The sequence below is a fragment of the Pituophis catenifer genome, unplaced genomic scaffold, assembly GCF_029215685.1.
Source record: "Pituophis catenifer annectens isolate HBS135680 unplaced genomic scaffold, rPitCat1.0.hap2 SCAF_3, whole genome shotgun sequence".
Lineage (NCBI taxonomy): Eukaryota > Metazoa > Chordata > Lepidosauria > Squamata > Colubridae > Pituophis > Pituophis catenifer.
This window is the reverse complement of record NW_027256883.1, coordinates 99553960-99578072: the sequence shown is the minus strand read 5'-3', so window position 1 is coordinate 99578072 and position 24113 is coordinate 99553960. Positions and strand designations below refer to the sequence as shown.

Sequence of the window (24113 nt, the reverse complement as noted above, 5' to 3'; positions counted from 1 at the left end):
TCATTTGTGCAAAGTGCAAAGGTCTTTTCTTTCCATCCTGTTTTCACATAGCAATAGAGTTTACTCTTACTAAATTGGTTCAATCAACCCAGAGTTTTTTATTTAGTTTATTATTTATTATTTATTTATTTTTATATGCCGCCCTTCTCCGGAGACTCAGGGCGGCTTACAATGCATTAAGCAATAGCCTTCATACTTTTGTATATTTTATACAAAGTCAGCTTATTGCCCCCACAAACCGGGTCCTCATTTTACCCTTCTTAGAAAGGATGGAAGACTGAGTCGACCTTGAGCTTGGTGAGAATTGAACTCGCAGTAATTGCAGGTAGCTGGATGTTAAATGCTGTTTAGTAGGAGGCATTAGCCTCCTACGCCACTCAGGCTCCTTTTAATGAGAAGTACAAATGATCAGGCTCAAATTATCCAACTTTGGACATATTATGCAAAGACCTAGCACTCCAGAGAAAACTCTATTGCTATGTGAAAACAGGATGGAAAGAAAAGAAGAGAAGAGAACAACCAGCAGCAAGGTAAGTGGACTTAGATACAGTCAATATGCAGTGGTATTGAGATACAGTCAAGATATAGTGGTGACGAGTGCACTATTAGAAGATCTGAAAGACTATGTTAAGGTCAGATTGTCATGGAGGAAGTTTATCTAAGTGGCTACTAAGATTTGATGTACAATCAATCAATCAATCAATCAATCAATCAAATTGGTTCCCCAAATGATGAATGTTAGGATATATGATCCAGCAAATGGGTGAGAGAAGAGCAAATGTTTTACAGTGCCTTTAACAACCTGAAAAAGGCAAAGAAAAAGAAAAACAAACAAGCAAAGAGACAAAAAATGCCCTCTCCTCTTCCATCAATTATTTTAGGATTGGAAGGCAAAAAGGTGATGGGTGTAAGGATCGCCTCTCCTTCCAACTTAAGAAAGTATGAACTCTTGAAACAAAGTTGTTCAAAAGGATTCTTTTATTAAGCAGAAGTGAAAACCATCCAGCTAAAGCACAATCTGAATGCCCTTAGGCAAAGCAGTAGGATTAAAGTGGTAGAGACCCCTCCCTTTAGGTCAGAATGCAGATTTCAGCCAATACACAAGTGTGAAGATGTTTTCTTTACTATTTCCTTTGAGAACCCGAACACACATGCATTCCCACCACTTCCCTTTAAAGTGAGACAACCCACATGGCTATCATATAAATTCCTGCAGGTAAAGGGAATCTCAGGCTTCCTTGGCGCCAGGATATAGGTTGTAAAATATCTGATGACACAGGCCATGCTAGTAAATCGAATCCAAGTCCCCCCTTCCTTCACTTGAATGGCAGTATCACTTTTAGGGATCTGACATGCTACCCTCCTTAGAAAACAAAAGGATCCACCTGTAAAAAAAAACAACAAATATACACAAGATTTCAAGATTTCATGATAGTAGATCAACAAAGTTTGTTACGGTATTGGGTATTGGGAGTGAAATTTTCTCAGTAAGATTGGAGCCCTAACGTGGTGTTTAGCGACCCATTCATTGTGTGCTGATGGTAAATGTTTCCAAGCAACTAAGTATTGGACTTTCCCTCTGTGGATCCTAGAATAAAAGGATTTCCTTGATTTCAAAGTGTTGTTCACCTTCAATCATGATGGGAACAGGTGGTGTAGATGCAGGTGGTCTGAGGGATGAGATTACTTCTCGTTTGAGTAAACTGATATGGAATACTGGGTGGATCTGCCTGAGTGTCTTTGGAAGAAGTAGTTCAACTGCTACTGGATTGATGATTCTAGTGATGGAGAAAGGTCCAATGAACTTTGGCCCTAGTTTCTTTGATGATTGTAATGATTTCAAGAATTTTGTAGATAAGTATACTCTGTCTCCAATATGAAAAGGTTTGGGTTCCATCCTTTTCTTGTCAGCTTGAATCTTAAAAGCTTCTCTAGCTTCCTGTAAGGCTAATCTAACCACTGGCCACGTGTTTTGCAAATTATCCATCCACTCCTTAAGTGAGGGGATGGTGGGTTCTTCTGTGGGTAGTTCAGGCATGGGGCTGAAATCCTGGCCTGTTGCTACTCTAAAAGGGGTAAAACCAGTGCTTGAATGTACAGCATTATTAAATGCAACTTCAGCAAAAGGCAAAAGTTCGGTCCAGTTATCCTGTTGAAAATTAATGAAACATCTTAAATATGTACCGAGTTCAAAATTTCAGAATTACCATTAGTACACGGATGAAAAGATGTGCTCAACCCCTGGCCAGTACCAAGTAAGCCCAAAAACGCCCTCCAAAAGTTGGAGGTGAATTGAGCCCCTCTGTCAGAGATGATCCTTTGTGGAGCACCATGAAGTCGATAAATGTGTATTAGGAATAGTTTGGCTAAACTTTTAGCAGTTGGGATCTTTTGGCAGGGTATAAAATGTGCCTGTTTTGAAAATAGGTCTGTCACAACCCAAATAACAGTATTTCCCTCACTGTTTGGCAATTCCACGATGAAATCCATAGCGATCTCTCTCCAAGGCGCTGCAGGTTCAGCTACCTTCTGCAATAGACCTGGGGATTTCTCCTGGCGTCTTTTAGCTGCTGCACAAATGGGGCAGCTAGCTACATAGCTTTCTATGTCCTTTTTTAGTGATGGCCACCAAAATTGTCTTTTAATCAGGTGTAAAGTTTTCACAAACCCAAAATGTCCAGCTAATTTGGAGTCATGGCACCGTACCATTAAGCATAGTCTTTGGCTTGCAGGGACATACAACTTCCCCCCCACCCAAGCCAAGTCTTCTTTCATCAGACAGCTGGATTTGTTGTTCAAAAACCATTCATCAGTGGCCAATGCTTGTTTAAAATTTTGGGTGATGTCATTGTCTGTCACTGTTTCTTGTTTTTCCTGGGATCTGGTGACTACTTTAGCGGCTAGTTGACTGTTTTGTACTATAGGTTTGATTACATCTGACCTTGAACGAATGTATTGCGGTTTTCTGGATAGCGCATCTGCCAGAAAGTTTTTCCCCCCCCCGGGAGGTATTTTAGAGTAAAATCAAACCGTTTAAAATACTGAGCCCATCATACTTGTTTTGGGGAGAGTTTCCTTGGGGTCTTTAGGGCTTCTAGATTTTTATGATCAGTCCAGACTTCAAAAGGGGTCTTACTGCCTTCTAGGAAGTGCCGCCAGGTTAACAATGCCCAACGAACTGCATATGCCTCTTTCTCCCAAATAGCCCACCTTTGCTCAGTCTCATTCAACTTTTTGGATGTGTAAGCGCAGGGTTGTAGTTGGTCTTGCTCATTCTTCTGAAGCAGGACCGCTCCTATTGCCACATCGCTGGCATCTGCTTGTATGACAAATGGTTTCTCCGTGTCTGGGTGTTGTAGAATTGGTTCTGCTGAGAACAGCCGTTTAAGTTTTTCAAATGCTGCCTGGCATTCCATAGTCCAGTTCAATGGTTGCTTTGGTTTAGGTTGTCCTCCCCCTTTGTTTTTAAGAGCTTGGTGATGGGGAGGGCAATCTGAGCGAACACAGGGATAAACTGGCGGTAAAAGTTGGCAAACCCCAGGAAGCTCTGTAACTGTTTACGTGTGCGTGGAGGGTCCCAATCAAGTACAGCCTGCACTTTTAGAGGATCCATCTCAACCCCCTGGTGTGAAATGCGGTATCCCAAATAGTCAATCTTCTCTTGATGGAATTCACATTTGGAAAGTTTGGCATAAAGTTTGGCAGCGCGGATTTTGTTTAAAACTGCCCTGACTAGTTTTATATGTTCTGCTTTGGTCTCGGTATAGATTAAAATGTCGTCCAAATAGACCAGAACCCCCTTATATAAATGCTGATGCAGCACTTCATTTATTAACTGCATAAACACTGCAGGGGCTCCTTGTAACCCAAAGGGGAGCACCTTGAATTGGTAGCAGCCGAGGGGGATGTTAAATGCCGTTTTCCACTCATCCCCTTCCTTAATTCTGACACGGTAGTAAGCCTCCCTTAAGTCCAGCTTTGAAAAAATTTTCCCTTTAGCGAGGTGTGCTAACATATCTTTCATAAGGGGGAGAGGATACACGTTCTGCACACTGATAGTATTAAGGTTTCGATAGTCAACACATAAGCGTTTTGAACCATCTTTTTTCTCTCTAAACAACACTGGGGCTGCAATTTTTGGTCGGGCTGGCTCGATGAAATCCCTTGCTAGGTTTTTCTCAATGAATGTTCTCAGCTCTTCCAACTCCCTCGGTGACATGCTGTACATCTTGGGTTTAGGGAGTTTCGCGCCGGGTAAGATTTCTATTGCACAGTCAGTGGCACGGTGGGGGGGGGGGGAGCTCATCTGAGGCTTTTTCGCTAAAAACCTCAGCTAAATCCTTGTATTCTATGGGTATGCCCTCAGTTGGTGTGGCATGACCAGGCATGGCTGTTTCTCGATTCTCTGCCCCCTCAAGTCCTTTATGTGGATACTCAGCAAAAGTCACCTTCCTCTGAAATTTTATGATGCCTTGTTTCCAATTGATTTGTGGGTTCCATCTTTTTAGCCACGCAAGACCCAGAACCAACGGCCATTCCATGCCAGGTGCCACTATAAAGGTAAGCCTTTCCTCATGCCTTCCAATGCCTATATGTAGAGGCACGGTGGCCAGAGAAGCTGGCTCCCCTCCTGCTATTGACCCATCTAGTTGGCAGAAAGCAATGGGGGTTTTCAGCTTTCTTACGTTAATCCCTAACTTCCCTAATAAGGTTGGGCTGATCAAACAACGGGTGCACCCCGAATCCACTAGGGTGGGGATACTTATCTCCCTGTCCTGGTTTGGGATAAATAGTCTTAAGGGGAGGGTAAGTGGTTTAATTGGTTTGTTTACCAGTGGCTCATCATCTGGATCGCTTCCGAATGAGTGTGATTCCTCCTGTTCAGATGCCAGGGTTTCTTCCCCAAAGAGGGGAGGGGATGGGACTTCTACGGTCTCCCTGCTCCTCAGGGCAGTCTCCTTCCCACGCCGACCTGGTTTTCCAGGACCCTCCCCCAGTGGGTGGTTCCGGGCGGGTGTTTGCGAACGACACTCTGCAGCTCGGTGCCCTTCTTTTCCACACTTGAAACAGGCTGAAGATCTCGGGGAGAATGCGGTTTGTGGTTTGTGGGGCTCTTGCTTTCATTGGGGTGAGAATTTCTTCCATGCTCGCCCCGCTCGATACTGGTTTCTGGCCATATCGATCTCAGCTTCTTCGGCGGTGACATACCATTCATGTAGGTCATTCGGTGCCCCTCGGGCCACACAGGCATTGTATAGATCATCACTCAGTCCGTCCTTGAAACAGCTCACCAAAATATCTTCCGGCCAGTGCACACGACACGCGAGGTCCCAGAATTCTTCAGTATACTCTGCTACTGGCCGTCGCCCCTGCCTCACCACCTTAATGCGGTCACGTGCTTTGTGATCTGCCAGTGGGTCCTCGAACCGACGTCGCAGGGCCATCATGAAATGGTCGAAATTCCGCAGTTCTGGTGCGTTGGCATTATGTAGGGTCACCATCCATTTGGCTGCGGCACCCTCTAGGGCTAGGGTCACAACTCGCACTCGGGAGCCTTGGGTTTGGAAATCACGCCCATACTCTTGCATGTAGGTGAGCACATGTGCCACAAAGAATCCTAATTGTTGCGGATTCCCATCAAACTTCACCCCAAGAGGGGGAGTTTCTCTTTCCAGCTGAGGAGCCCGGGGTTGGTTGGGAATGGGCGCCGGTGTGTGTGCTGCCTGGGGGGAAGGGTTTGCTGGGTCTTCTCCCACAGCTGCTGCACCATCTGCTCGATAGGCGGCCTCCAGGAGGGGGGTGCCTCCCCTGGCATCATCCATGACTGCTGCCCTTTCAGTGCTCTTTGGTTGTTGTCCTGGCTCCCTTCGGATGTTAAGATTTTCCAAAGTCTACATCACCAATTGGGTTATATGCCTCTTCAGATAGTCCTCCCTCAGAGGTGCTTCGATCAGCCCCCCCTGGTCAGTAAGGGCTTCTAGTTCCAGTTTCCACCCCGATTTTCGGTTGCCATGGTTGAGGGTGACTCCTCTGGTTCTCTCATCCCAGCCATCTTTCTTCCCAATGTCAATTGACCAGCGGGGCTTTTCAGATTCTCCAGGGTTACCTCATCCTCTCCGATGGGTTGCATGAGACAGGCATCCGACTGGATGGCGGTTGCTGTCTCTCCCCAGCAATCGTTTTCTCCCAGCTCTCTGCTTTGTTCAGACATGGTTTGCAAGGTCCCCTCAGTAGAGCAAAGATTGCTTCTCTGGGTTGACCGTTTTGCAGATTGTGCTTTCTGTAAGGATCGTCTCTCCTTCCAACTTAAGAAAGTACGAACTCTTGAAACGTAGTTGTTCAAAAGGATTCTTTTATTAAGCAGAAGTGAAAACCATCCAGCTAAAGCACAATCTGAATGCCCTTAGGCAAAGCAGTAGGATTAAAGTGGTAGAGACCCCTCCCTTTAGGTCAGAATGCAGATTTCAGCCAATACACAAGTGTGAAGATGTTTTCTTTACTATTTCCTTTGAGAACCCGAACAAACATGCATTCCCACCACTTCCCTTTAAAGTGAGACAACCCACATGGCTATCATATAAATTCCTGCAGGTAAAGGGAATCTCAGGCTTCCTTGGCGCCAGGATATAGGTTGTAAAATATCTGATGACACAGGCCATGCTAGTAAATCGAATCCAAGTCCCCCCTTCCTTCACTTGAATGGCAGTATCACTTTTAGGGATCTGACAATGGGGTTCGGAGTTTATCAATCCTTGAGAAGGATTAAGGCATAATTATATCTATTTAATACAGTGTTATCTGAACAAGAATAATATTTTAATGTTTTAACTCTTCAAAATATTAACTTTTTGCTGCTAATAAAAAGTATATTTGCCTTTTGATGACTCATAAGGAAAAGAAGATAAAGAAGAATGAAAATTTTTATTGCCTGCCTGAGATAAACTGGTTACCTATGGGACATTTTGACTGCAGATCTTCTGATAAAACTATTCTGGTTTCAATAGAAGAGAAAGCCATTTTGATTTCAAGAATTTGATTTTCACTACTCCTATACTGGTGATAAATATATAAGACAAAACAAAATTGGAATTAATGTTCTTTTAAGAGCTTTTCCTTCTAAAAGGAAATGATCATCCCACATAAAATAAACATTTATCCTTTAACTTTATTGAAATCAGTTCAGAAGTAGAAGGCATTAGTAACAATATTCTCATTTGAGTGCTTCTAATTTTGGGAGAGATGGCATCTGTGCAAAACTGAACATTACAATGTTACATCTAACACAAATATTACTACTACAAATATTCACTAAATATATAATAATTCTGATTTGCATTATTTATAATTCATTAAATATATATTTATTAATTGTACCTATAATACTCAATGCAACATCAACTGAATAAACTGAAGCAAAACAGACATCGAAGTCTGAAACAAATCCAACATCTAACAAATAATTGATAATGATAAATCAATCTTATTTGCTTGAATTATATTTATAACAGTATCAACAAAATGGAAACAAATATTAGAACTTGATCTTAATTTATGAAGAAAATGAATAAAACTCACCATGCCCTTTCCAGAATCAAAAATGTTACCTTCACTGACCATAACAGAGGTATCAGGTTTATCCTCGCAAAGAATATTCTCCACTATTTGGACATTGGGTTGCAGAAAAGTCAGTTCATTTCTCCTGGACTCAGTGGATAAACAGATCTGATAAGAATAAGGCAAAGTCCCATCTTCATAATTTGGAAGAAATACAGTACCAGTCTTTGAATGAGAATCAGGAATGAGGCACTGAAAAAAAGTGGGGTTCCTTGACCCTTGAAGTTTCATAATAATGGCCAAAATCACTGCCACCAGGAACAGAAAGGATACCAAAGTCAAAGTCAGAACCAAGTAAAACTGGAGCTTGGACTGATCCTCTGAGTTATTAGGTTGGGCATTCATTTCAGGAAGAGCCTCCTGGAAGTTCTGAGCAAAGACCATGTTGAGACTAGTGGTGGCCGAGAGAGGTGGCTGTCCGTTATCCTTCACCATGATGACCAGCCTCTGTTTGGTAATGTCTCTCTCAAGTACTGCTCGAGCTGTTTGGATCTCTCCCGTGTGGGAGCCGATGATGAAGAGTGAGGGCTCTGTGGCCTGCAGGAGATGAAAAGAGAGCCAGGCATTGTGCCCAGAGTCAGCATCCACAGCCACGACTTTTGTCACCAAATAACCCAAATCGGCTGAGCGAGGTACCATCTCAAACAACGATGAACCCTGAGTTGTTTGGGAAGGGTACAGGATCTGGGGAGTATTATCATTCTGATCCAGTACAAGCACTTTGACTGTGGCACTGTTATTGAGAGATGGAGAGCCTTCATCCTGGGCTTGAACTTGCAGCTGGAAATCTCTGAGCTGCTCATAGTCAAAAGATCGTTGAGCATAGAGAGTTCCAGTCTCAGAGTTAATTGAAACATAGGAGGAGAGAGGCAGGTCCTTGACATTACTGTTAAGAATGGAATAGGTGATTTGGGCATTACGATCCAGATCTGGGTCAAAAGCCTTAACCTGGAAAATAGACATTCCAGATGGGTTGTTCTCAGGAATGTAGGCAACATAGGAAAGTTTTTCAAATGCTGGAGGGTTATCATTGATATCTGAAATTGGTACTGAGATGGTTTTGTCTGTGGAAAGAGGAGGTATGCCTTGGTCTGTGGCTGTAATTGTTAAGTTATACACTGGTGTTTTTTCTCTGTCAAGGGGGCCATCTGTGAGGAGTTTGAAGTAGTTATCTGATGATGAGACCACCTGGAAAGGTACAGTTTCCCTTAGGTAACAGGTGACTTCCCCATTAACTCCAGAATCTCTGTCATGGACTTTGATGAGTGCAACCACTGCTCCAGGTAGAATATCTTCAAGAATGGGGCTGGATAGAGATGTAATAATTACTTCTGGAGGATTGTCATTCTCATCAAGAACCTCAATCTCTACATTGCAATGTGCAACTAGTCCACCTCCATCATTTGCCCGTATTATCATCACATAGCTTCCTCTGTCTTCAAAATCAATGCTTTCCTTAAGTGAAATTGTTCCATCAGTGGGATCCAAAATAAATTTCTGATTCACATTTTCTGGATTTTCCCAGAAAATATAAGATATCTCAGCATTTGACCCTTCATCACTATCAGAGGCTTTTACTTGAAGCACAGAAGTCCCTCTAGGTGTATTCTCTTTCAGACTTGTTTTGTAAGTTGCCTGGGAGAAGACTGGTGGATTGTCATTTATATCAATAACATTGATTTCTATGTTAAGAGTCCCAGTTTTCACTGGCTGTCCTCCATCTGAAGCTGTAAGAATCAAGTGGTGTGTGTGCTCTTTCTCCCTGTCCAATGGCTTTTGCAAAATTAATTCTGCATATTTGCCACCATCTTTGCTCTCTTGAACCTCTAGCTTGAAATATGGTGTTGAGCTCAAATGATAATCTTGAAGGGCGTTGATTCCAATGTCCTCGTCTTCAGCATTTCCTAGAGCAAATCGAGCTTCTGGCAAATGAGACTCACTCAAATTGAGACTGATATTTTTCTTTCGGAAATATGGGGCATTATCATTAATATCTAGGATGAAAACTTTTATGTGGAAAATATTTAAAGGATTATGTGCAACAACTTCTAACTGCAGCATACAAATAGGTGAGTTTCCACAGATTTTTTCCCGGTCTATTCTGTCATTCACATACAGATCACCACTTTGCTCATTGAAAGCAAAATATTGTTTTTCTGAAGAAACAGCAAGTTTGCATTTTAGTAATTGTTCACTATCCAGCTCTAAATCTTTAGCAAGGTTCCCCACAAAGGAATTCTTTTCCTTTTCCTCTGAAAGTGAGTACTGAACCTGCTCAGGTATCACCCAATTGACCAAATCCCAGAATATGAACAGAAAAAGTACTTGCCTCAAATTGAACTCCTTTATTCCATTTATGTAGCTTGCTTCCATTACTGTCATTGTCTTTCTTGTTTGTTTTTCCTTCTTAGTGTAATAGCTTCCAATTTCACACTATTTAGCAATTATGTTGGAGAAAAGAATAGTTTTAATGAGTTGATTCATGAGGGAAAATGTTTTTTTCCGGAACACCTTTTAGAATAAAGCTTTCTGCTGCATCTTTTCTAGTCAACTGGCGGGATACAGCTGCAGAAGAATAGAGAGCTGATCCAAGGATCCTCTTGTCCTATAGTGACACTCTGAGTCTATACTGTGAACTGCATTTCCTGATAAAGTTTTATTTTAATTCCATGTGATTTTTTTTGCTACAAAAACATAGAATATTATTCAAGCTGTAACTAATTTAATGATTTGCCAGTGGCATTGTAACATCAAAGCTGAACAAACGGAATACATTTTTTGACATTATTTTAATTTTCTGGCCAATGGAACTGGGGTACCTAATTCCTTTTCATCAAATGAAACAGTCACAATCTAGATTTCACTTTCTTAATTCTTGAAGGGTAGAAGATGGGGAGAACATCAAAATAGTCAAGTGAGTAGAGGATTTATTATTCTCAATAAGCAACAATATGCACTTGAAAGTCAAAGCCCACAATTAATAAATCAGCAGTGGGGATATAGATTATTATATAAACAAATAAACCATCTAGATGACTGTAAATTTATAATTCTTACTAATAAATCTACATCTACTATTTAATCCCAACAATAAATTCCATTATTTATTTCTTATTCAGTTTCCATAGCATTTGTGCTCCAGAAACTTTTGTACAATGCGTGAATTAGAGGGAATATACTGAATTTCAGCATTCATCTTAAACCTATGTTCTTTGAAATAAATTCTCCTGACTTAATTGAAGTCATTGCATAGTAATTAGTCCTTTTAGTTCAATCAAGCTTTTGCCAACCAAAATCCATGGAACATATCTTCCAAAGAAATTTGTTTTTAAGCAAACAAGTGAAAATGTTAAAGTAAATATTTTATATAAGCAGAACAAAATAAAACTGTAATCTATTTCTTTAAAAAGTTTAATTGCTTGCTTTTGAACTAGTAGAGGCACATCCAAAAATAGGTATCAGTGGGAGGAAGCTGAGCAAACAGAGATATTCCCCTGGCCTGGAAATAAGGAGATATTGTTTATCCAAGTTCTGATTGATCAATTAATTAAGTAGAAAGTTAGTGAGAAGGAAGAGAACAAAGGCAAAATGCACATATACAAAATCTCAGCCTGCCAATTCCTACACAGTTCTCAAACTAGTGATTACCTCAAACTGGAGGGCCCTGGAGAGGCTCTTTTCTATTGCAAGTATAACAATGTTATTTACAGTAGATGTTCCTAATGTGTCCATACTAATTTGATGTAGACACAAAAGTAGTCATAACGTGCTTTGCTGGAGGCATGGGGAGGCAGTATTTATAAAGGCACTTATTTATTCCAGTAGATTAAACCCTTGGTTCCAGTAGATTAAACCCATACTTTTACAAAACCTTTGAAAGTAGTTCAGCTGTTTCAGATCCATCCATATCATTATTTTAGTGGCTTGCAAACATACTGAAATTCTCCGAGTCAAGAAAGTAATGTAATTTTAAACTGAGTTCACTGATACAATCTATATGGGCTTCATCTATAAATCATATACATTTACTACCTAGTTTAATGTAAAAATATGATTAGTTTTGGGGGAGGAAAATGAGGGGGGGAATCTGCCTATCTGGCTAGCATCCTTAGTCTGGTCAGCTTCAGCATATTAGTTTGCTGGTTTTATCCCCTGCTTGGGGATAAAAACCAGCTTCTAAAGCACAGCTGAGAGGGAGCAGCAATGAGAAAAGCAGGCAAAGTACAGAGATCCCTTCACTCGCTAGCACCTCATTAGGGCTGAAAAAAAGCTTCTAAAACACAGCTGAGAGTCGGAGGGAGCAGGCAAAGTGCAGGAAAGATTGCTTCACTTGCTCGTTAGGGCCGAAAAAAAGCTTTGAAAAAGCTACATTCAAAGTATAAGAGGGACCCAAATTTTCAGTCTCTTTTTTGGGGGGGGGTGCGTCTTATACTCCAAAAAATATGGTAAATCAATTCCTGAGGAATTTCATATGACCAATATAATAGAAAATGGTAAACAAACAAATTTTTACAAGGAATACAAAATCAGGCATTTAAAATACCTAGTATTAAGCTTCATTAGAGAAAACAGATTGATGGGAAATCACTGTTGAGATAAATAAGGGTTTACAGGATCAACAAAATACACCATTTCTCTGAAATATTAAACTCACCTTGACTAAGATTTGCTCATCATTCTTCAAACTTAAATCCCCACAGGCTAGGATAGGGTCACTCACCCCACAGGTTAGAGGTTGATTGGTCAGAGTATTTGAACAGTTTTCCTCATGAAAATTGCAGTGGCTTTTTCTAGAATCTCTGGTGAGTGAAATAGTGTGGCAGTAAGACTGAAGAAAGGCTCGGACTCCATCCATCCCAACAAATTGCGACACGGGGACACCACTAAAATGTACACTTTCTGACTCTAACAATTTCAAATTCTTCCACCTGTACAATCTGATGGCCAATAAAACAAGGAGGAATGTAAAAAACAAGCAGGAGACAAACACCACACCAATCACCAGATAAAATGTGAGGTCTGACTGAGGATCTACAGGAGCTGAGATGTTGCTCAGATCTGAGAGAATTTCAGGGATGTTGTCAGCCAGAACAACCGTGAGAGTGACTGAGGCAGAGAGAGGTGGTTGGCCGTTGTCCTTCACTAAAACCACCAGGATTTGTTTCAGGGCATCTTTCTCCAGAAAAAGCCGAGCAGTCCTGATCTCGCCAGTGTGGAGTCCCATAGTGAAGAGCCCTGGTTCTGTTGCTTTGATCAGCTGATAGGAGAGCCAGGAATTCTGACCAGAATCTGCATCTATTGCCACCACTTTAGTGACCAGGTAACCTGGCTCAGAAGAGCGAGGGGCCAGCTCTATTCCAGTGGAGCCATCAGCAGGAGGGGAGGGGTACAGGATCTCTGGCACATTGTCATTCTGGTCCAAGATGAAGAGAGTTACTGAGACATTAGAGCTGAGTGATGGGGATCCGCCATCCTGAGCCTTGACCTGGAACTGAATCTCTTGAATCTCCTCATAGTCCAAGGAGCTTAGGGCATAGACGGTCCCCATCTCAGAATTAATGGAGAGGTAGGAGGAGAGGGGCGAGTCCCGCATTTGGCTATCAATGATGGAGTAAGTTATTCTGGCATTTTCTTCCCAGTCTGGATCACTTGCTTTAAGGGAAAAGGCTGAGGCACCTTTTGGATTATTTTCTAGAAGGTAGGAGGTATATTTTGATTCCAAAAACTGTGGAGGGTTGTCATTTGTGTCTAACACCTGGAGTGAAATAACCACAGATGTAGAGAGTGGTGGTGCCCCATTATCCACTGCTGTAACAGTGATAGAGTAAGTTGGCAATTGTTCCCTGTCAAGGGCTTTGTCTGTCTCTAAACTGTAGAAACTCTCCATTGTTTTCTTGAGCCAAAAAGGGAGGTTGCTGGGAATTGAGCATTTAACCTCTCCATTGTCTCCTGAATCTCTGTCTCGGGCATTTAAAATGGCAATGACAGTTCCAGCTGGAGAGTTCTCAGGCACCGAGTTGATCACAAAGGTGATGGCTAATTCAGGTGCATTATCATTTAGGTCTGTAACCAAAATCACAACCTTTGTCCTATCACTCAGCCCACCCCCATCCATGGCTTGCACTTCAAATTCATATGTTGGTGATGTTTCAAAATCAAGGCTCCCCACAAGGATAATTTCCCCTGAAGTCGAATTTAACAGAAACATTTTTTTATTCTTGTTTATTTCCTCAAAAGAATATTTTACTTCTCCATTGATTCCTTCATCCATATCAATAGCTGTTACGGTTGCTATTGTGGATCCTTTGGATAGGTTCTCTTTAAGATTCACTTCATAGAGGTGTTGGCTGAAAACTGGTACATTATCATTTGCATCTAGAACAATGATATGAATCTGTACTGTGCCAGACCTAATGGGATCACCACCATCAAAAGCTGTAAGGATCAAATCATAAACTGATTGCTCTTCCCTGTCCAGTGACTTTTCCAACACCAGTTTAGTAGATTTGGTGCCAGTTTCACCTCTTTGCATCTCCAGAGAAAAATGGTTACTACCTGTGAGTTGGTAGTTTTGCACAGAATTCATCCCCAGGTCTGGATCTTGAGCTTTTGCTAGAGGAAATTGTTCTTTTAATGATGACATCTCACTGATTTTCATTGTCCATTCCTTTGAGAGAAATTGAGGAGCATTGTCATTTATATCTGTGATTTCTACTTCAATTCCATAAAGCTTTAGTTTACTTTCAATAAGGATCTGGAATTTTATTATGCATTTTTCTGTCTCTTTGCATATTTTCTCTCTGTCTATTAATTGGGAAATTTCTAAATGTCCACGGTTGATATTCAGAATAAAATATTGAATTGTACCTGCATTAATGACAACACGAAGTCCATGTTCTAAAAGTTGTTTCCCATCCATTCCCAGATCCTTTGCAATGTTTCCCACAAAAGTACCTTTTGGCATCTCTTCAGGAATGGAATAATGGATCTGCCCAGAAACTGCTTCCCAAACAATCATTACAATAAAGTATTGCAGAATTCTCTGATCATAATTCCATATTCTCTTAGTTTTCTTCATTGTTTTACTATAATATAAATAGCATCCACTCAGGATTAAAAGCTCTTTTGATAGTACTTACTGACTGCTGAGGTTCTCTTGTGCTGTCTCAAGTTCCAGTTGAAAATATATTGTATCCAGGTTTGGAAGCAAAATATGCTTCTGTTTCACTGTCGCCTGATCTCTGAATTGGTGTGCTTTAATGTATTGACAAAGCTGGAGTGGCTCATTCTTACGTTTTTGTTCCTTAGTGGTATATAGCGACACCCAGAGGCTCAATCCAAAACTGCAGAATATCCTTGGTCATAGAAATTATATACAGTATTTGCCACTATTTGTTTAAAAATATCTATAGTTTTTTATTTTAAAAAATAATACAAACAGGACAGTTACAGTTCACAAGAAAACAAATAAATTTTAAAAGAAACAGTAAAGCAGTTTAAAACCAGCAATAATGCATACAAGGGAGCCAATGGCTAATCAAATTCAGAGAGGAATAATGCCCACAAGGAAAAAAAGTGTCCTCATCACATAGCAATTAGTTCATAGCAATTAAGAAACTATTACCAGATTTTTCATGCCAAAGAAAAGACAAGTGCTAAGATAAAGTTTTGACCATGGGAAAATCATAAGCTTGTGATAGTAACAATCAATCATTTTGCATGAGACTTTCCTTGAAGACAATTCTATGATTTCAGCTAGTACAGAATGCTGTGTTGGCTATTTTTTCATGGATGCAGTCAATGTTTTATTGCACCCATTCTTGGTGATTTGCACTGAGTGCCTATTGCAAACCTATTTCACAGTATTGGTATAGATTTACAATCAAAGACTCCCAAGAGCTAAGTTCAAATCCTCTGACTACATATACGTGTCTGACTTGTTTTCTTGGCAATAATGCAGAAGGGCTTTCTTCTTCCAGAATATCATCTTGCCAGACTAAGATACAGTCTTGAGATTTCCTGATAATCTGAAACCCTAAATAATGTCTGCTCAAATATTATTGAAATGTATTTCTTGTTATCTATTGGCCTTGAGGTTCGTGGTGGTAGCAGTAGCAATAAAAATGTTGATGACGACGACAACAACAACAATGATGATGATGATGATGACTAACAGTATCTGGAGACAGCAGAATAGAAGAGAAAGAACTGGAGAAGATAACAAAATACAAAGACCTACAAATAGAAATAGAATGACTATGGCAAAGGCAAGCAAGGATAGTACCAATAGTAATAGGTGCCTTGGGTGCAATCCCAAAACAACTGGCGCACCACTTGAACATCATTGGGATTGACAAATTCGCCATCAGCCAATTACAAAAGGCGGTTTACTGGGAACAGCTTCCATCCTGCGATGCTATCTGTAACGCCTTCAAACATCCACATCTGCCTGTCCCAGGTCCTTGTAAGGACTTGATAGGTAGACAAAAATGCCAAACCCAGTCTGAGCATCTGGCTGACTGTGAATAATAATAATAATAATAATAATAATAATAATAATAATAATAATAACCACAACAACAACAACAACAACAACAACAACCACAACAACAACCACAACAACAACCACAACAACAACAACATGATTGAGTTGCTAAATTAATTCACTGGTCATTATGTGAAAAATACGTCCTACCTGTATCTGAAAAGACATGGGAACATAAAGTGGAAAAAGTTGTTGAAACTGAGATGGTGAAGATCTTGTGGGACTTTCAAATACAGACAGATCATCATTTGGAACACAACACACTAGATATCACGGTTATTGAGGGCCAAAGCGTACAGTTTATTGATATCACTGTACTAGGAGATGCCAGAGTCGAAGAAAAAGAACTGGAAAAAAATCATGAAATATCACAACCTGGCCATCGAAACTACACAGTTATGGATGAAACATGTAATAGTGATACCCATTGTCATCAGGGCACTTGGTACCATGTCCAAGAATTTTACAAAACACATCAAGAAATTGCAGCTTCCTGAAATAACACCAGCAGAACTGCAAAAAAACTACATTACTCGGAACATCATATATTTTAAGAAGATACTTACTTGGTTGATACCTAGGACACTGGCAGCAACCCGTATCAGCCATTAGCACCAGTCAATGGTATTTGTGACATATTTTTAAATGTCCAGTTGACTGAGTTTCATGTTTAATGAATAAAAGAGATAATAATAATCTCCCAGTGAGGCACTACCTTGACGTGGTTGTGGGGTTTGTGTGCTCTGAGGAAGATGTGAGCTATGCCAGAGGTTCAACCATACTGGACAGGTCTCATCAGAGGAATCAGGCAAAGAGTGTCTCTTCCATAAAAATTATAGTGAGACGTAAATTTCAGAAAGCCATATTGGCTTGGATGTTGCCTGGGTTAATAAGGTCCGTGCTAGATGTGGGAGTTTCTGGATAGCTGGTGAAAAATGGACTACAGGACTCAGAACCATTGGCTGAGCAATCAGGGCCAGAAACTGTAGAACTACTGGAAGAAAAGGTGTTTACCTGTCACAAATATACAGTGATTGAAAACAAAGAAATAATGATCTGTTATTACAGAGCAAGCCCAACAAGAAAAGGATATTTGAAATGAATGCACCAGTTCTGGAAAGAACAACATCCAGAATCAGAAATAACAGAACAGAGGCCAGCAGATCAATGTTGATTTATAATATGAAATAAAATATTCATAGAAGCAGAATTGGAAAAGCTGCAAAGGTTTACCCAGGGCAAAGAAAGCAAAGCCTTGCCAGAAGTAATTCAAAATGCAGAGGCAAACCAGGGAGAGTTGGTAATAGAGGGATCCAACAGAGATATACAATTGTTTTCATTTAAAAACTCCTCTGCTTCAGAAAGAACAAAACCTTGTAGGACTGAAACAAAGAATAACTGAGCATCTAGAGCAGCACAAAAACATCAGAATAAGGCTGCATGCAATGAAGCTTGTTCCAAAGAAACAGCTAGCACAAGTGTTAAAAGATGCAAATACTGCAATATCAACTTTAAGCACCAACTCACTGCAAGAAACAAATCAACTAATGTACAACACAGCTGCAGTTATAACTGAATACCTGGGATGCAAAATCAATAGAGGAAAAAAAACAGTGCACCAAAAATGAAAGATTAGATTGGAAAATAAGATTAGCAAATTGAGATCAGATGCAAGCAAGCTAGAACAGATGAAAGAAAATAAGCTGAATAACAAGAAGATCAAGGAATACCTAATCAAGAAATATCACTTAGAAACAAGGAAGATCAAATAATAAAGCAGCAAATAACAGCTATAGTCAAGAAGATTAGCAGATACAAACCTCGAATTGCAAACTATAGGCAGAACCTCCAATTTCAATCCAATCAGAAAACTTTCTACCAATCCATCAATGGAAAAACTGAAGTGAATCAGTCAGTATCTGACAAGGAAGAAACAGTTTTTGGGTGCAGATATGGGATAACACAAAGAAATACAACAAGAATGCAGCTTGATTAAAAGAGGTGGATAAGAATAAAAAAGAAGTTGAAATGAAAGAACTAGTAATAACAGCAGAAATGGTAGAGAAAAGAGCAAGGAAGATCAAGAATTGGTTAGCACCAGGTGAAGATGATCTGCATGGTTTTTGGTTGAAACATTTAACTGGTTTATACCCACTTGTTGCCAAGCAGTTTTAACAACATACTACAAGGAGGTGAAATTGAGGAGTGGCTAACATCTGGCAAAACCTACCTGATAATGAAAGATCCAGCAAAAGGGGCAGAACCAGGCAACTACAGGCCAATTACCTGCTTACCAACAACTTTCAAATTGTTAACTGGTGTGGTAGCTGATGCAGTCCAACAGCATCTAGTTGAAAACAATCTCTTTCCATCTGAACAGAAAGGAAACTGCCCCTATAGTAGAGAAACAAAAGATCAACTTCTAATTGACAAAATGATTTTGGAAAGCTGCAAGATATGAAAGATCAACCTGAATGTAGCATGGATTGACTACAAAAAGGCATTCAACTCTCTGCCACATGACTGAATAATCAAGTGCCTAGAAATAACAGGAGTCAGTAGAAACATCATAAGCTTTGTGCAAAGATCGATGGCACAATGGAAGACACAATTACAGGTCAATGATGAGAGACTGGGAGAAGTTAATATCAAGAGAGGAATATTTCAAGGAGATTCACTATCACCACTACTATTTGTCATTGCACAAATAGTGCAATAATATTGCAATAATAATATCAACAATACTGAATAACTCAGGCCATGGCTATCAAACATCAAAAACATCTGCCAGACTATCCCACCTCCTTTACACGGACGATCTAAAGCTGTATGGAAAAATACCATCTGAAATAGAATCGCTGTCAACACTGTTCATATATATAGCCAAGATATTGCAATGGAGTTTGGACTGGACAAATATGCCACACTCACTATCAAACTAGAAAAAATAATGAAAACTGAAGGAATCAAGATGCCCCATTAAAATAACATTAAGAATCTGGATGAAGATGATTACTACAGATTCCTGGGTATCCTTCAAGCTGACAACATCAAGCATACTGAAGTCAAGAAAAAGATTAGAAGTGAATACATCAAGAGAGTGAAAAAGATCTTAAAGTGCAAACTCAATGGAGGAAATACCATCAAAACAATTAACACCTGGGCAATACCAGTCATTAGATACACAGCAGGAATAGTGGACTCAAGCAGAATTAAAAGCAATGGATAGGAAGACTAGAAAAATAATGACAATGAGTCATGCTCAAGAACAAGCTCTACAAATGAATGTCATGAAAGCGAAGATACAGGACTCCTCCTTTGGCTTCCTGGTGTTATATTGGTTCCTCTTCTTGACTTACGGTCTCTATCGCCTCCTTACTACTCTGATCCTCTTCATTTCCCATCAGTTGGTCAAAAATGTCCTGTGCCGTCACTAAGCTATCGATTTTAACCTTCTTGCCTTGCCATGAAACAAGCATTTCTTCCAGGAGTATCCACCTAAACAAGATGTTTCATTTGTTCAATTGTAGGGCCAAGAAATGATAGTCCTTACGTTGTTCTTGAACCCTTCTAGGGATTTGCTTCGATGTAATAATTTCCTTCTCCTTGTAGCTCATTGGTTCCTCTCGGGTGATATTATAAACTATATCCCAGATTTTCTTTCAGCCAAATCTAATATTGACCTCTCTGGGCAATTTGTGATGTCTAGCATAATTCGTTTGGATTCGATACACTTCATTTAATTCGTTCATAATTTCTTGCTTATCCCTTTGGAGAGATTCTGCTATAATGACTGCCATTAACTGTCTTAAATCTTCATCCTTTGCCTCTATCACCTTTTGAAATCTTAAGTAGAACAATGCCTGATCCATTTCTAATTGGATTAATGAATCTTTGAGGTCTTTATTTATTGCCATCATTTTCTGATCTACCAGGTCTAATTTTTGTTTTTGGTTTGTTCTGTTTTGGCTTCTACTATTTTTATTCTTTGTTCATTCTTCTGAATTGCTTCCTGGATTGAGTTCATTTTATTATCCAATTTCTGAATATCCAATTTCATTTATTTATTTTGTTCAACTTGTATTTCTCTGTGATTGCTAGACATTGTTTCTTGCATCTTTACTATTGTCTCCTGGATCAATGTCAGAGTGGCTTGCATTGTTTGCATGTTTGGGGTCATGTTAATTTTTTCCACCTTTGATAACCACCCTGTCAACTGTTGATTTAATGGGGAAGCCATCGTTATCGTTGGATTTGATGCAGTTTTTTTCCCTGCCTTTAAAGTTGTTGTTGTGACAACAACTGTCATCTCTTTCAATACCCTACTTTGTTCTCCCAGTATTCTATAGATGTTTTTTCATCTATGGTCATCAACCATTTACTATCTGACTTTTATTTTATTTTATTTTTCCCCTCCTTATGATATTAAGTATTAGGTGTTAAATAATCAATTCCACTAATGATAGCTATCTCTGTTCTTAATCAACCTTAACAGATTATTCCATATAAGTATCAATATCAATAGTCTATGTAAATTAATCAAAGTGAAAGCGAAGTGAAAATACCGGAATCATAGAGGGAGGCATACATCACCTTAATCTTGAAAGAAGGTACAGATAAAAATCAAATCAAAAATTACAGACCAATATCCCTCTTAAATGCAGATTATAAAATATTCATGAATATAATAGCAGAAAGGCTGAAAAGAGTATTGAATGAGACTATACACCTGGATCAAAATGGCTTCCTTCCAAACAGACAAATAAGAGATAACAGAAGAATAATAGTAGACATACTGGAATATTATGAAGCCCACCAGAGAAACAAGCGGCTCTTGTTTTTCTGGATGCCCAAAAGGCTTTCAATAATCTAAACTGGCAATTCATGATTAGGCAAATTAGACCCATGAAACTGGGAAGTAAATTCGAAAATATGATAGCGGCAATATATACGACGCAGAAGGCAAGGATAATAGTAAATGGGGACACCACCAACACATTTCAAATAACCAAGGGTGTATGTCAGGGATGCCCACTGTCACCACTTCTCTTTATTTTAATGTTAGAAATTTTACTAAATAGAATCAGAGCAAACTGAGAAATAAAGGGAACGAAAATTAAAAGAGAAGAGTATAAAGCACAGGCCTTCACGGATGACATGGTATTCATTATTGAGGAACCTCTGGAATCCGGTCCTATTGGGAGGTGTGGCCAGCGTCGCGGTGAAATGATGGCCTCTTTGAGGGCTCTCAAGGACCCGTTGATATCTCCACTGCCTGAGGGTCCCCAGGGACCTAAGTCATCTTGTAGAGATGACAAACAAGAGGAGCACATACCGGTCAACACAGGGAGTTCACCAACTCCCTGGTAGGACCGGAAGAAGCTTCTCAATTCAGACAGTGCAGAAAGCGACCTAAGAGGTCGCTAGGAAACTGGGGCAGCTACAACAAAAGAGGATCAAGAAAGACAGCATGTGACATGGAGGTGAGAGTGATCTGATTTTTTTAACAAGTGTTTCTCTTCAAATCCACCTGAAAAATTCACAGGATGGAAAAGATTTGCTGAAAGTGAGGACTGAGAAAGGGTGTGTATTCCGTTCTCACATACAGCAATTTGGTGGTGAGGAAAGCGAAACTGGAAGCTTTTTTACTATCTTGCTATTGAAAGAAAAAGAGAACTTGGGGAATTTTGAACCTTTTTAAAATTGATGATAAGAATTGGGGCAATGAATTGAATTGAAGATGGAAATCCCATTTGAATGAATTACTATAGAATGGTGATGATTGCTACAAGAATCTTGAAACAACAAAGCTTAAAGAAGTGAAAGTGCTGCCCAGATGGACTGCCAGCAGAATATTACAAGACACTTCAGGAATTGTTGAGCCTCCCTTTGTTAGAAGTCATGAATGAAGTCATGTCAAAGATGAAACTACCCAAGTCATGGTCAGAACCATATATTACACTTGTTCCAAAGGAGGATACCGACCCACAACAAATCAGGAATTATAGACCCATATCCCTGCTAAATTCAGACTATAAAATCTTCACTTCAATACTGGCAGAAAGACTTAAAAGATATCTAAAAAATTTCATACATCCTGATCAAAATGGGTTTCTGCCAAAAAGACAAAGATAATATGAGGATAATTCTGGACACTTTGAAATATTATGAGGCACATCCTGAAAAACAAATGGCTTTGATATTTCTAGATGCACAGAAAGCCTTCGATAATGTGAATTGGCGATTTATGTTATTACAGCTGGAGCAGGTGGGCTTTGCTAGAAAATTTATTCAAGCCATAGAAGCCATATATCACAAACAGCAAAAGTAATGATAAATGGAGAATTGACAGGGTCTATTGAAATTAAAAAAGGAACGACACAAGGTTGTCCACTGTCACCTCTGTTGTTTGTGTTAACATTAGAAGTGCTAAACAGAAATATTGGAGAAAAAAAAAGATATAAAAGGAATGAAAATTCAAAAGAAAGAATACAAATTGCAAGCATTGCAGATGACCTGGTTTTTATTTTTGAAGATCCATTAGAAACAGCAATTAAATTGATAGAAAGATAGGAGAATATGGAAAAGTAGCAGGTTTGAAAATAAATAAAGACAAAACGAAGATGTTGACAAAAAATATGTTAACAAAACAAAAAGAAGAACTGGCGGAAGTATTGAAGATACAGGTCACAAATAAGGTTAAGTACTTGGGGATATACTTGACAGCAAGATGTAGTACACTCAAAGAGAACAATTATAATAAACTCAAACAACAGATAGTGACAGACTTGGCAAAGTGGGAAAATTTACAATTATCATTAATAGGGAGAATATCAACGATTAAGATGAATATACTACCTAGAATTCTATACTTGTTCCAGACAAGTCCAGTTAGGTTGGGGAAAGATTATTTTGAAGATTTAAATAAAATAGTGTTGAAATATATTTGGCAGGGGGGAAAAGCAAGGATAAAATTAAAATTGTTACAAGATGCTGGAATAAGAGGATGATTTGGCTTGCCTAATTGGGAATTATACTATCAAGCAACAAATTTGATGTGGATCAAGGAATGAATAATGTTAAGAAATACTAGATTATTGACTCTAGAAGGACATGATTTGTTGTTGGGGTGACACACTTTTTTATCGTACAAGGGCACAAAAACACAGGGATATTTTAGAAGACATTTTATACGAGAGGCTTTGCTATTAAATTGGGAGAAGATTAAAAGACAACATTATTTAAAAATTCCAGTCTGGTTATCAACTATTGAAGCATTCACATATTCAATAAAATTTAGAAAGGAACAAATTGTTAGATATAGTGAATTATTGAATGAAAAGGGTGAACTTAAATCTATGCAAGAATTAGAAGAACAAGGTATAAAGATGAATTGGTTTTCCTATCTGCAAATACATTCTAGATATGATAAAGATTTTAAGACAGAAGGTTTTTATGATAATTTGACTAATTTAGATAAAATTTTAACAGGTACTGATGAAAACGTAATTAAAAAACCATATGGATATTTATTGGAGGTTAAATTGGAAGAAGAACAAGTTAAAGAAACAATGATTGCTTTGGGGGAAAATTTTGGACGGGGGATTGACTTAGAGAAATGGCAAAAATTGTGGTTGCAAAATTATAAAATGACAATGGCAACTGCATATAAAGAAAATTTGTATAAGATGTTTTACAGGTGGCATTTACCCCCGATGAGAATAGCCAGAATGTTCAAGAATAAATCTGAAAAAATGTTGGAAATTGTCAGGGTGGCAATTAATCCCATTCCGCTTTGGGGTAATTGCACCTTAATTAGAGATGGGACGTGGCTTTTCCTTGCAGCATACTTTAAGAAAATAAACCCGAGATATATTCTAATAAACACATTTTATTATAAAGAAGTAAAAAACATCTTACTAGTTATTAATTACATCTTGGCAGCGTTCCTGCC

The 24113-nt window shown here is 39.2% G+C and overlaps 2 protein-coding genes across 2 annotated transcripts in view; both read right to left on the bottom strand.

The window, feature by feature from the left end:
- LOC139314882 (protocadherin gamma-A4-like) overlaps positions 1-14632 on the bottom strand; it is a 234618-nt gene extending 219986 nt beyond the window's left edge. Inside the window, exon 1 of the mRNA XM_070940845.1 lies at positions 12269-14632. Coding sequence (XP_070796946.1) covers positions 12269-14632 — 2364 coding nt within the window. The remainder of the gene's footprint in view (positions 1-12268) is intronic.
- LOC139313842 (protocadherin gamma-B2-like) lies at positions 1365-9996 on the bottom strand. Its single transcript, XM_070939319.1, has 2 exons — positions 7576-9996; positions 1365-1385 (listed from the first exon to the last, which is right to left on the bottom strand). Exons 1-2 carry the CDS (start codon positions 9994-9996, stop codon positions 1365-1367), a joined length of 2442 nt encoding a protein of 813 aa, XP_070795420.1.
- Positions 14633-24113: the final 9481 nt, after the last annotated feature.

Excerpts from the sequence above, each read along its gene's own strand:
- LOC139313842 (XM_070939319.1), bottom strand. The coding sequence starts at position 9,996 with ATGACAGTAATGGAAGCAAGCTACATAAATGGAATAAAGGAGTTCAAT. Across the intron at positions 1,386-7,575 it reads TTGATTCTGGAAAGGGCATG|GTGGATCCTTTTGTTTTCTA; the intron begins GTGAGTTTTATT and ends TTTTTTTTACAG.